Source organism: Centrocercus urophasianus, unplaced genomic scaffold (assembly GCF_019232065.1).
Source record: "Centrocercus urophasianus isolate 14NV4802_14NV808 unplaced genomic scaffold, USGS_Curo_1.0 seq_1, whole genome shotgun sequence".
NCBI classification, from domain to species: Eukaryota; Metazoa; Chordata; class Aves; order Galliformes; family Phasianidae; genus Centrocercus; species Centrocercus urophasianus.
The window spans coordinates 1,076,165-1,088,935 of record NW_024884141.1 but is presented as its reverse complement, the minus strand read 5'-3'; the positions used below and the strand labels follow the sequence as shown (position 1 = coordinate 1,088,935).

Sequence of the window (12,771 nt, the reverse complement as noted above, 5' to 3'; positions counted from 1 at the left end):
ACACCTTTTTCTGTGTGTAAAAGAAGTGAACAAAGAAAAGTAAGCACCATTCTTCTCCCTCAGCTTTCCTGTGTGAGATTATAGAGGTAAACCTGCCAGATCTATTCTAGGGGGAACCTCATAAATCATACAAACTCCTCTTAATTCTCACCAAAGGCTACAGAAGTAACTTTTAGCACAATAGAAGGATTGACAGTATCAGAGAAAACGAGGACACACTGTTGCACGGTACCACTTGCTGTCTAGAGCCAGAGCTGATAAAATTATCAAGGTGAATGGATAGTAATATGAAATGCCTAATTCAGAAAGCAGTACTAAAGATTCTCTGAATTGAAATGTCAACAGATTAATCAGCTCCAGGCACGGCTAAATGTGATCTACCGTAGCAACAATTTGATAATACCATGTTCTGCCATTTAATTGCAATTGTAACAACAGGCTTACTTTTTTCTCTAGTGAAGACAAAAGGAAGCTAGACAAAGCTGCTTCTTTCTCAAAGACGAGCTCTGTGGCATCCAAACCTACCTGCACATCTTTCTCTTTGCTGCTGTTTTCACTCTATTGTAGCCACAGTTCATTAAGATGAATTGTATTCTATTGAAGATGCCTCATCAGTAAGTATTGCTGAAGCAATTTAGTAACAATCTCAATGCTCAGTGCTGGATTTTTATAGTCATCTAAATTGGCTATTAAAATACAGCACTGCACTTTGAAATTGCTACTGCACCACTTCAGAAATTGTTATCGTGATGGAGTTGCAGAAAGTACTGCTCATTTCAGTAGAAACTTCATTTGTTATGAATGACTTCTGGAAACTGATACTTAAAATCTACTATCAGATGAGGAGTGGGTTTTGCATATTAACCCAGAAGTCCTGGAGAGTTTTTAAAAATCAAATGGTTTTAAGGGAAAAACACAAAACAGACAAATAGGCATATATAAAATAGATGCAAATAGAAAAATGGAAATGGAAAATTACTGTAAATGGAAAATGTCAGTGAAACATAAAAAAAAGAAGTCAAAATTATTGTATCAGGATTTTCCAACCTGAGCAATTCTATGATTCTCTGATTCTATAAAAACAAAGGATGAGCCAGAAATACAAACATGCTGGTATATCCTGCTATGATTTCTTCCATCAGGCATTAGCATTCATATACTAAAGTATTTCTGAGAAATAACAAAACCTCTTATAGCACTCTTACAGAGCTCTTAATTTTATGAGCTTCAAGAGAATACCATATTCATGTGATAAACTATGCAGATACTCACATATTCTTATATTAGACAATCTTAGCCTACAGGGAAACTATGTCTTTTAGTGATGTTAACTTATAAATGATTATTTTGAATCACAATCTTAAAATTGGGTAATTATGTTTTAGTGCTTGGCGGAGCACTTTCTGCTTATTGGATTAAATGCCAGGCCCTTCAAGCAAAGACATTTCACAAAGACAGTAGTATTTGAGTTTCAATTGTGGTGCCTTTTCTATTTATTCCTTTGGTAAGTGCATTACAGTAACATGAAATGAAGCACTTAGATTAGAGTCAAGAACTTACGTAGTTTGTTAAATCTAGAGTTTGGAAAATTTGCCTGCTTTCTCATATTTCTACAGCTTTTTTTAAAGTTGTCCAATTTTACTCCATTTTAGATCAGGATCCATAAAAAAGCTCACAGCATGGATGGAGAACAATGAAAAATAGAAATGACTTCACAGCTGATGAATCCATAGGACTAAAATTTTTGAAAGATCATAAGAAAATGTTTCTGGTTTGTGAAAAAAAAAAACCAAACAACCGTTTTTCTGTTGGAATACAAGAAAAACTGTTCAGAGCAGAAGCCGTGGAGCAAGATAAACAGCATGAGAACCAAGGACACCTCTAGAAGAAAGAACGTCTCACGGCTCTGATTGGATAAGCGCCTGCGTGAACGGTTGAAGAGGGCTTTGTAGAATGCTCTGTTGACATGCAAAGGTGGATGGGAAAGTTGTAGGGGTGGATGGAAAAGCTCGAAAAAGAAAACTTGTGAAGATATATAAGTGATGTAAGAACTTGTAATAAACGATTTGGATTGTTCGCATCTGAGTCCGTGCATCACACGCTGCGTTCTTCTGAAAACACTTTGGAATTACTAAAACATTTCTTAGAATGAAATTAAAAATGTTTTGAAAACTTCAGGTTGTCATAAATTAATAAAACATCTGCCTAACTTTCCATACAACCCCTTTCTCCTCAAGTTGTAAGGGTTACTATGTAGTATTTAGTGTCCAGTAAATTAGAGGAAATAGGCCAGGGTAAAACTAGAGAGATAGCTATAATAACAAAAATATACACACCATCGTCTCTCTGAAGGAATCATTTGCAAACAGTTATCAGACAACACAAGTGGAAAGCTCTTGGCGCTCTCTGAAACTGGTAACTGAGGTTCTTCGTTTGCAAAAGCTCTCTGTTCCATTTCAAGAGCTGTAGCTATTACCTGAGATGAAAAGGTAACCTTTGGCTTTGCCTTAGTAGATAAAAATAATAGGATTTCTCCTTACTTATTGGGAACAGCAATTGTAAACATTTTTTAAAAGCTGCTCTTCTGCTGCCTTGAATTGAATACCTTTTTTAAGAAGTGACACTTTTAACAAATTTCAATAGCACACATAATTGTACCCAACTTTTTGGACTACTTCACTTGTCATTGCAAGATAGGATGCTATCAATGCAACACAGCACAAGCTTTTCCCATTAAGGCCATCAATTCAAACTAAAACATGTCAACTCCAATGACATAAGTATAAACTTTTGTGAAACTGTGTTAATAAAAAACATTTCAGTAACAATTCAAGGTACCTTTGCAGTGAAACCACTGATGGTGAAAATGCCTGCATCTTTTCAAGAAAATTCCATAACTAAGCAAGGGGTTGAAAAATATGCTACTTAAAAGATAGTGATTCTTTTCCAGATACAGTAGGAAGCTTTGTTATTACCCAGTCACTTCAACTACTGTCATCAAGAATTAAACAGCTAGCTATGTGAAAAGCAAATGTCCCACGTGCTGCACACTCACTTCAGGCCACCACAGAAAACAATGAAATGGAAACTCTGAAACGGGTTGTGCTGAATGACTTCATCTAATATTTAGATGAATTTACATAATTTAAAAAATACATGCATGTTATGTCCTTCATATTCATCCCATCTTATTTCTGAGTATTTTACTGAGATGCCACAGCTTAGTTTTTCGTCTTTAAGAAGTAAACTAAGAGAAAGAAGATAGCTATCTGCAGGGAGATACAGGATTGGGCTAACAGTGCTTAACAGACACATTCTAATGGAGTGCCTCAAAACAGAACAACACCCTGAAGTGTTTCAATGAAAAATCCCCAAAAGGCCCTAATTCTGACAGATGGAAAGGTCTAGAGGAATAAGTGCCCCCAGATATTTTTTTTTAAGGGCACAAAGCTGAGTGGGGTGAACCTGCTAAAAATGTATCGTTGGTTGAATTCACCAGGAATGAAAAAAAGGCAATCTTACAGACAACAAAACAGAAATGTAGCTGCAGTTCAGTTCAGAGCTTTTTCATCTAAAATACAGTGAATAAAATGGCAGCTGTGGCCACTGCTGCAAGACTGCTGCAGTTAAAACACTGATGGTTACTACTGAATTACCATAGGGGTGAAGGAAATTAATCCTATTTCTGTATGATTCTGTTCTCAAGCCACTAGCAGATCCAGATGGTAGAATCAGCGACACTTCATATTGTTTCTTTTTTAATGTTTTTAAGTCTGCCATTTTCCTACTCAAGCTTCCCAGTACTCAGCTGTTCTGCTTCACACTTCAGCTTCATTTCTGCAGCTGTGTTTTCTTTCCCATGTTACATTTCCTATAGAACTGAGATCTGAAATTTATTATGTGATCCAGTACTGCTGTAGTTACTGGAAGAGGCATTTTCAGCTTTTTTTTTTTTTAATAATTCTTTTAGTATATTGTATCAGAGGTTAAATTATCAGTTAGATATTGGTACAGAAAGTATTACAAAAATTGTGTGTATATATAGTTTCTGATTGCTAGTTTAACAATGCTACTTTTCCAAGTTGTGGGCTGATTCTTCAAAAACGAAAAAAAAACAAGTTTAATTTCTATAACTAATGTTATGGGAAACACATTATTTAATACTTCTGATTTTAGTAAAAAGCAGATTTACAGTGTAATAGAACAGCATGGAATTCCTGAAAATTCCACTGACCCCAGAGATCAGTGGAAATCCTTTGGTTTGAGCTCTGCAGTCTCTGAATAGTGGCTGAAGTTCATAATTCACTGTTCATACATAGAACAAAGTTTTTTCATGGTTTTATATGAAGGTAATCCACAATTTATGCTGCAAAGCCAAATGCCACCATTAAATTGCTTTGTTCAGAATGTCTGTCTGCTTGCTCCTGAGAAGCAAATCTTGTAGCACACAAAATCCACTATCATTACTGTTAGTCTTGTTATGTTTCAGTACAGTGAAAGAAGAAAATAATATTTTAGGTTTTTTGTGTAAATTCCATTGATTTCCAACAAGAAAGGTCCTTTGCATATCCTTTCCCTTTACAAATATCAGCTACTTCAAAGCCATTGGCTGCTACAATTTGTAGACGGTCCTGAAATTGACTGAAGTAAAATACCTATCATTTGCTAAATGCTATGCAAAGCCGTAGCAGTGAATCACTAAGATTGTGTATCTGAATGAGAAGACATAAAAGAGGCATTCAAAACACGATCTCCCAAGCAAATGAAAGAGAACAATCCTGTAATGATCAGAGTTAGAAGTTACCTTCCAGATACCTAATATAGACACCAGTCCATACTATCAATCAGGTGTCGTGAACTGGTGAATGCACAGCTCTGAATATCTACATAGCTGCAGTTCTGTTTGGAACTTTGGTTTTCCGTTTTGCAACTCATTTGTGTCTTTTATTTAGTTCTTTTTCAAAAAAGGTAAGTGAACGAGTTAAAATGCCTTTAATCACGCAAGATGCTAAGAAAGCTTTTTATAAAACATCAGGTGCAATTGCACTGAAACCTGAAATCAGAAGGGTCTAAAAAAGAATATAATTGCAGAATCATTAAGATTGGAAGAGATCACTAAGATCATCTAGTCCAACTGTCAACCTATCCATCACCAGGCTCACTAAACTTTTGTCCTTTATATTCTGCTTGCTAGCTAGAAAAGCCAGCATGTATTAAATAATTCAACTTTTATGGACTCACATCTTGTAATGCCCTTGCTCTGAATGGCTCATAGGAAATTAAAAGAATATTTAAATGAAATGCATTGCAAATTTCCTTCTTTATCATCTTCAAGTACTGAAAGATATGATCTACTGTACATATCCAGGCAAGGTAGTGACCCCCAAGTTTACATGGTTATAGAGAAGCCAGTACTTCTCCTTTTGTGGTAAAATCTCAAACAGTGAGGAATGAATTCAATAATATATGAAGGAGACAAGCAGGAAAAGAAGTATCCTAAAAGATATTTACTACTCCAGATTCAGTGTAACACAACTGCCTTGTATAGAAGCACATTCATTTTCCTTACTCTTTGAATAACCTTATGAGTAGGGAGACAGGAGTTGGTATGAAGAGTACCTCGCTGATTTTAGGACCCAATCTGGCTCTGAAAAGCATTAAACACTGTGTCTATAATCACTTATTTGTTCCTGCACTGTATAGTAAAGGTTTGAAAAAGCAGTTCTCAGATAAATTACCTGAACTATGAGTAGATAAGCATCCTGCAATAGACTGGTACTGAAACCTACTGCCAAAATGATAGGATTATGCCATGAGTTTACTGTAATGTTTGCCAAGAGCCTTTTTGCAGATTTAGTGCTCTTTCAGAGAACGAAAGAGACATAGTATAGAGCATATTAGAAACAGTGCACTTTTCGAACTGTGGATTGGTAATCTCAGCAATTCCACATGTATTAGAAACAAAAAGACTCCACTACTGGTATCAAAAACTACTAGGAATATACTGTGGTATTCATGAAATTTGAAAGGTAAGAGAAACCACTGTAAAAAACCTACAGATTATCCCATGTAAATGAAAAAGGTAGAATAATCTCATGTGCATGACATATATGACATACAAATTTATTCATTTCATGCATATGCTACTAATTACAGTCTTTCTTATGAAACAACTGTTATGGAACAAATAAATATATTACGTGTTCATTCTGTTCCCGTGTACTGTGTAAATAATCATTTTATTTGTCCAGTAATCAGGTATGAAGAAAAATAGCTCATTGTCTAGCAGCTAATAGCTAGAGGGAAATTTCATGTAGGAAAAACAATACATTTAAATTTGTTAAAAGGTAATTTCTAAAATTAAATGCTTTTTACAAAAGTTAAAGTGATATCATACAGTTTTATATGGTTATAATTTCACCTTAAGAAATAATATTCTGCTTTCTGTTTGACACTAAATTTGTACAGATGCTGTCAATCTTTTTAGCCATAGGTAGCCATAAAGTTCTGTTACAAATGATAAAGGTGATTTTGGCTAGCGCAGGTATTATCCTAGACATCCATGGAATTTTTTGAAGGAAAAAATGAAATTATTCTATGTATCTTGGTAAGTTAGTACTCCTGTTTCCTTTTTCTAAAGAGAACTGTAGGAAAAGGCATCAACATGAAAGTGGAAAGGAAAAGTTGGATATACATGAAACAATCTTTAAAAAAGGAAGAATTCAGAAACTCAGTATGTTATAGCATCTTCGATGAACTTCAATGACTTCAGTAGAGTAAGTTTAGAAGAAATGTATCTTCCGTCATTGAAGAGCATACAATTTCTGAATCTTGCATTTATTCTGGAGGTAAGAAGCCATCTCTATAAGAAACATCGCATCACACAAATCACAATGTCTTGTATTCCTTTATATGTAATGAAAACACACGCAGTCACGAATCCAGGTTCTGCCAACCTAAATTCATTCTATTTCTGTAATTGACAGGTTAAGCAGTTAACCAGTCAACAAAGTCAGGTCCTGTTTCATCTATGAGAGGTTAAACATCGAGCTTAAAATGGACGTGTGTTCATTTTCATATTTACCTTTAGGGCCTTTGAACAACTTGATCTCTACCACGGTCTCCAGAATAGGCCTCCTTCGACGAACATACAATCGAACTATGGAGCCAGCCTCCTTTAGGGCCTCCACGGCTTTGCTGTGTGAGACTTCTGATACGTCCACCTCATTCACTCGCAAGATGCAGTCGTTGACCCTTCAAGAAAAAGAAAGAACCGTGTTATTTTAGACTGAGCAGTGTTTTGTCAGTAAAACAATAACCACTTAATTGGGAAGTTTGCCAGATGCAATATGCTATATCAGCAGTGAGATGGAAACAGAATGCACGAATTCTCCAAAATACATACTGGATTCAAACTAAATCATGCCTACTCACACCTACCATCTTTCATCATAAACTGGGGTTGGAGCCACTACAGTGATGGAAATAATAAACAACTTGTTTTTACGGACTTAGTTAAAAGAGTTTGTACTAAACAGTATAATCCAGTTACCAGAGTCACAGTGCATGGTATGACTACTACCATTGCTCTTAAGGAAATCTATTGATTTAATTCAATACAAAGAGATCAGTATTTTGTAAAATACTTTCTTAAATCTATCTTACTTCTTCAACACAGCCAAAAAATTCTAATTCATCAAAGTACAAAGTTCAACTCTAAGTGTAGACTCCAAGATATGCTGTTTGGTAACAACATACATTTTTTACAGAATACTAGAAGAATCCCTCATAATCTTATTTTGGATAGTCACTATATTTTTATGGGGCTGAACTAATTTATTCACCCTCAAAGTTACCTGTTTAGATGTAGTATTTTCCCTATTTTGTATATTGCTGCAAAGTTGTAGCAGGTAAATGGAGAATGAGGTTTTCACAAAAGGTTATTTTAACTCCAAGAACTTAGAATGGATTTTTTTTTTTTTGCTGCTATTTTTGCTTAAAAACAAACAAACAAACAAACAAATAAATAAATAAACCACAATAAAATGAAGCCAAAACTTTAAACATTATTTGAAACCAAAGATTTTCTGTATTATCAGTATTTTTGAAGAAACTTTACTAGGAGAAACATTGATAATACCCTTCAACTGACAATTGGTCTGTCTTAGGAAGGGCACAACACTGAAAGTCCCATTCCAATAATAAATTCTGTATGGCAAATTTTCCAGTTTTTCCAGTAAGCGGACTTCCTGGTTTCCTTCAATGCCAGGAGTATTCATTTTTTAAATGCATAAATGTCTGGTTTGGCTGTCAAATTAATAAGTGGTCTAATATAAATTGCTTTATTCTATTAAATAAATCATGAATGCATCCTGCTACTACTTCTCTTGGACAGTAATTAAGCCTAAGCTGCTTTGTCCTTCTATTAAATATTGCTGTATATCTGATTCTTGACACATTTCTGACTCTCATTGTCATACCTGAAATAGAGAGAATGAAAACGACAAGATTTTAGCTATTGATTGGTTATGAAAATGAAAAGCTGGGAAAAGATTATAAAACCACTAAAAATAAGGGCTACATTTCTTTTGTTTTCATATATGCTGTGCTCTGCATTGATAAATATCAATACTATTAGATAGTTCTATATATCTAAATCTCTCATTAAGGTTCTACCGAAGCCTTCTGTTAAGGAAAAAAAGCAAATCTTATGGAGCAAGTCAATGAAGGACATGGAATCATACTGAACTTGCTAAAATCAGTAAGCCATATATATCTATTTACTGAAAAAACCTTTGGAAAATGATTTTTACATTCCAACAGGAATCTCATTTTACTACCTGAAATTTGGCCATTTAGAGTTATCTACTTTAAAATAGTAAAGCCATCTTTAATAAAACATACACAGATTAATACTAGCAGTGTGGGACTTGATGATCTTCAAGGTCTTTTCCAACCTGACAAACTCTATGGTTGTATGAATGTGAGTGAGATAATAAAAAGCTGCTCCATAATGGAAGTACTTCAGTGTTTTGTTTCTACACAAAATTTATCAGTGCAGAAACAACACTGACAGCAATCATCCTATTCAGTCTACTATGATGAACACACCTAGTGCTAGAACATGTATTCTTTGGGAACCCCAGGTTTTTATTCCCTCACAAACAGAGATGAATTGTTTAGTTTATGTAACTTTCTAGTTAGAAATAAGTACAATATTGAAGAACATGCACACACATGGGATCGTGCAGGTGTATGCATGTTTGTACCGATAGAATTCCTATGGCTTCATCATAAATTTGCTAGAAATGCACACACTATATCTATATCTATACTATTTCAACAACAAAACCAAACAAACCAACCAAATAAACAAACAAAACCAAAAAACCCAACAACTCCAAGTGTGAAGAAATGGTTCCGAGTCTTGTTTCCAAGACAAGACAAGAGAATTTTTACTATTAAAGCATTTATTTAATAGCATCAGCACTATTACATTATTGCCACTCTGCTTGTAGAACTTGACAATATATACTTGAGTACAGTGTGTTCACACAGTTACTTAAGATACATACTGGAAAAAAATTGTAAAGCTTTCTAATGAGCAAGAAAGCAGAAAAGGAAGTTTTACTCTAAGCTGCAATGATTTTCATAATACTTACGAAACTATTTCTCTAGTTCTTGATGAAAAGAACTCTTAAAAAGGAGTCTCAAAATGGAGAACTTGACTTGCTAAGACAATATAATCTCAACATCTGTTGATGCTATGAGTTCATAAAGTTCTTGAATAAATTTTCTCATGTATCTTTGAAAAGTAATATGTAATTGAAAGTATTTTGGAAACTGTACGAGTTTGGAAAGAAAAAGAAAGAAAGCAGGAAAAAAGGAAAGAGGAAGAAAAAAAAAAAAAGAAAGAAGAAAGACAATTAATTCCCAATATATTTTAAAAGAACATAAGCCCCAGAAACAATGTTCATGCTATTGTTTCCTTGAAATAGAGGGACTTCATATCTCAGTTCAGCACAGCGTATAAGTCTATAATTAAATTTTGAGGTAATCCAATTTCCATTTTAGCCAAAATACTCATGTAGTTAAATTTATTCAAGTCAGTTGAATCGCCCAGGCAGGTTACTGCTGAGTGAAAATTGACTGAGGCAACACTTCCCACGGCATGCTGGCTCACCTAAATACTGTAACAAAATGGATATATTCTTTTAGAATTTGTGAAATAATTCAGTTATGAAGAAAGTTGGTTCATAAAATACAAAATACAATACACGCTATTATCATGCCAGGATAGTTACCACTGATGAAATAAATATGAGAAAGATTTTGCCTTTTAGGAGGAAGGTCAGGGACACAGAGATTTACCAGTAGCTATTGCTATCTTCAAAGCAAATGAGTGGTTGGATTAATTAAGGAAAAATACTAACCTTTAAGGGCTTCTAACAACTTTGTTCTAAACTTGACTATCTTCATCTGAGTTTTTTGATCACTGATTTCAAGAAACAGCACAGACATCCTTGAAAAACTGATAATTGCTTCATCAAGTTGTAAGCAGAACTCTTAGGCATTTGTTAGAATACAGTAGGTGACAACTGGTAATGATTATTTATTTCAGTCTGTTCTGTGCAATATGTGCCCTGCAGAGAAACCCAAAGCAGCCTAGTACAGCAGCAAAGAGCCCCAGAAGTCCAAATGGTCCTGTCAGGATGCATTAGCCCACTTGCAACTCCTGAAAGAAACTACCTGAAAGAATCAACCATGGTCTCAGCAACAAGGAACTGATCTGTGTTCCATGGGACAATGATGAAACTGAATCTACAGTAATCCATGGGTCTTAGTTATCATCCAGACACTTCTAGACTCATTAGCAACCTATTACTATGGTAGCTCTGGTTACACAAATATAGTTATGTTTTCTACTGCAGAAAAGCTAACATTATCAAATCTAATGTCTTTCTTACTATCTTCTCTACAAAGCTAAAGTTGATATGGACTTTAGTCAAAGCTCAGAAATCGAGATATAAATAATATTATTAAGGGAGAATCAACATAAAATTCCATAGGTAACTGCTAAAGGAAGCACTGAACTCCCACTTTATTTCTTTGCTTCTCCTTTTGTCCATCTTTTTCAGCTCTATAAAGAGGGACTGGTGCTTTTTTTTGTTGTTGTTTTAGTTTCAGAAGTCACAAGAACACAGCACTTTAAGCAGGAACACAAGATTATAGGTGGCAAGTTGAAAGGACTGATTATTCTTCTTTCTTAATGATATCAGTGAATCATAATATAAATACAGTATCTGACCCTAGGAGAATCAGCCTAGTCCCTTAGTTAGGGAAGACTTACCCTACCTTTTTTTTTTTAATTCTCACTCACACCCTTCCCATGCCATGGTAAGTAAAACATACAGTAGAAAATCTGATTAGTGGTACTGGCTCATATAATTTCTTTGCATTATTATAATGATTATTTTATTTAATTTTCAACCAACAATGAAGAATAAAAGATCTCAAATCTAATAATGTAGCCTTCAAATCTGCCTTTTCAATTACAGAACACAGAGCTAAAACTAAATGCCAGTGATACACATGTTCCACGGGACATACTATTTCATTAGATATAATGATCCTTAGACACATGATCCAATTTCCTTAGCAAAATCATATACACCCTCAGGCCTCCTTCTGCCATTGTAAACTACTATAATTACTATTATGTACAATTTAAAAATAACGGGATAAAACAGCAGTAGGAGAAAATCTCAGATCTCATTTTCAAATTATGGTTCTTTCTACAAACTGAAGTCATAGAATCATAGAACAGTGTGGGTTGAAAGGCACTTTAAAAACCATTCAGTTTCAACTCCTCGCCAAAGGCAAGGACACCCCCACCAGATCAGGCTGATCAGGACCCACTGAGCCTGGCGTTGAGCACCTACAGGGATGGGGCACCCACAGCTTCTCTGGGCAGCTTGTGCCAGGGCTTCACTGCCCTCATAGTGAAGAATTTCTTCCTTATACCTAATTAATCTACCTTTTAGTTTAAAGCTACTATCCCTTATCCTATTTCTACAGATAGAGTGTGACACCGTCTCCAACTTTCCTATGGGACCCCTTTACATGCTGGAAAGCTGCTTTGAGTTCTCCACAGAGCCTTCTTTTCCCCATACTGATCAATCCTAACTCTCTCAGACTGTCTTTATAGGAGAGGTGCTCCAGTCTTCTAATCATCCTCGTGACCTCCTCTGGACCTGCTCCAACATCTCCATGCTCTTGCGCTGGTGGCCCCAGAGCTGAGCACAGCACTGCAGAAGTGGTCTCATGAGAGTGGAGTAGAGGGAGCAGAGCTGTCTGTGATCTTGAGAGAAGGTAAGAACTGAAGCCAAAGAGTTGCAGATCCAAGAGAGAAGATAAACACCTTTATCCTCTTAATTCTCTAGCAAGTGGCAAATAGCAATTAAATAAATTGTGGAAAAACCACAATGTTTTTCTATTAAATTGCTGGTCTAGTGACATCCCAACTCTTCCTATACAACTGTGAGCAGGTCGCTTAGCTTCTTTTTCATAACCTTCAGAGGATGACAAGCCCACCTACTTCCCAACTCCTTTGTCTTCTGTTTGAGGAAAGCCTGCACTTTCTTGCTCATCTAAGAAAAAATGCACACTGCAACGCCTAGGTATACTGAGCATAAATAACAAATAATTAACAAAAGCAGCTCTCTGCCTCCTTCTGGCTTCATTCAGCCAGCCTTAGAAGTGAGAGATGAA

General features: G+C 35.4%; 1 protein-coding gene across 2 annotated transcripts in view; it reads right to left on the bottom strand.

Moving 5' to 3' along the window:
- Nucleotides 1-12,771, bottom strand: part of DLG2 (discs large MAGUK scaffold protein 2) — a 730,880-nt gene that overhangs the window by 309,293 nt on the left and 408,816 nt on the right. For both annotated transcript variants that reach the window (XM_042839962.1, XM_042840043.1), the window contains one exon: nucleotides 7,085-7,254. In XM_042839962.1, the coding sequence (XP_042695896.1) occupies nucleotides 7,085-7,254 (170 nt within the window). The remainder of the gene's footprint in view (nucleotides 1-7,084; nucleotides 7,255-12,771) is intronic.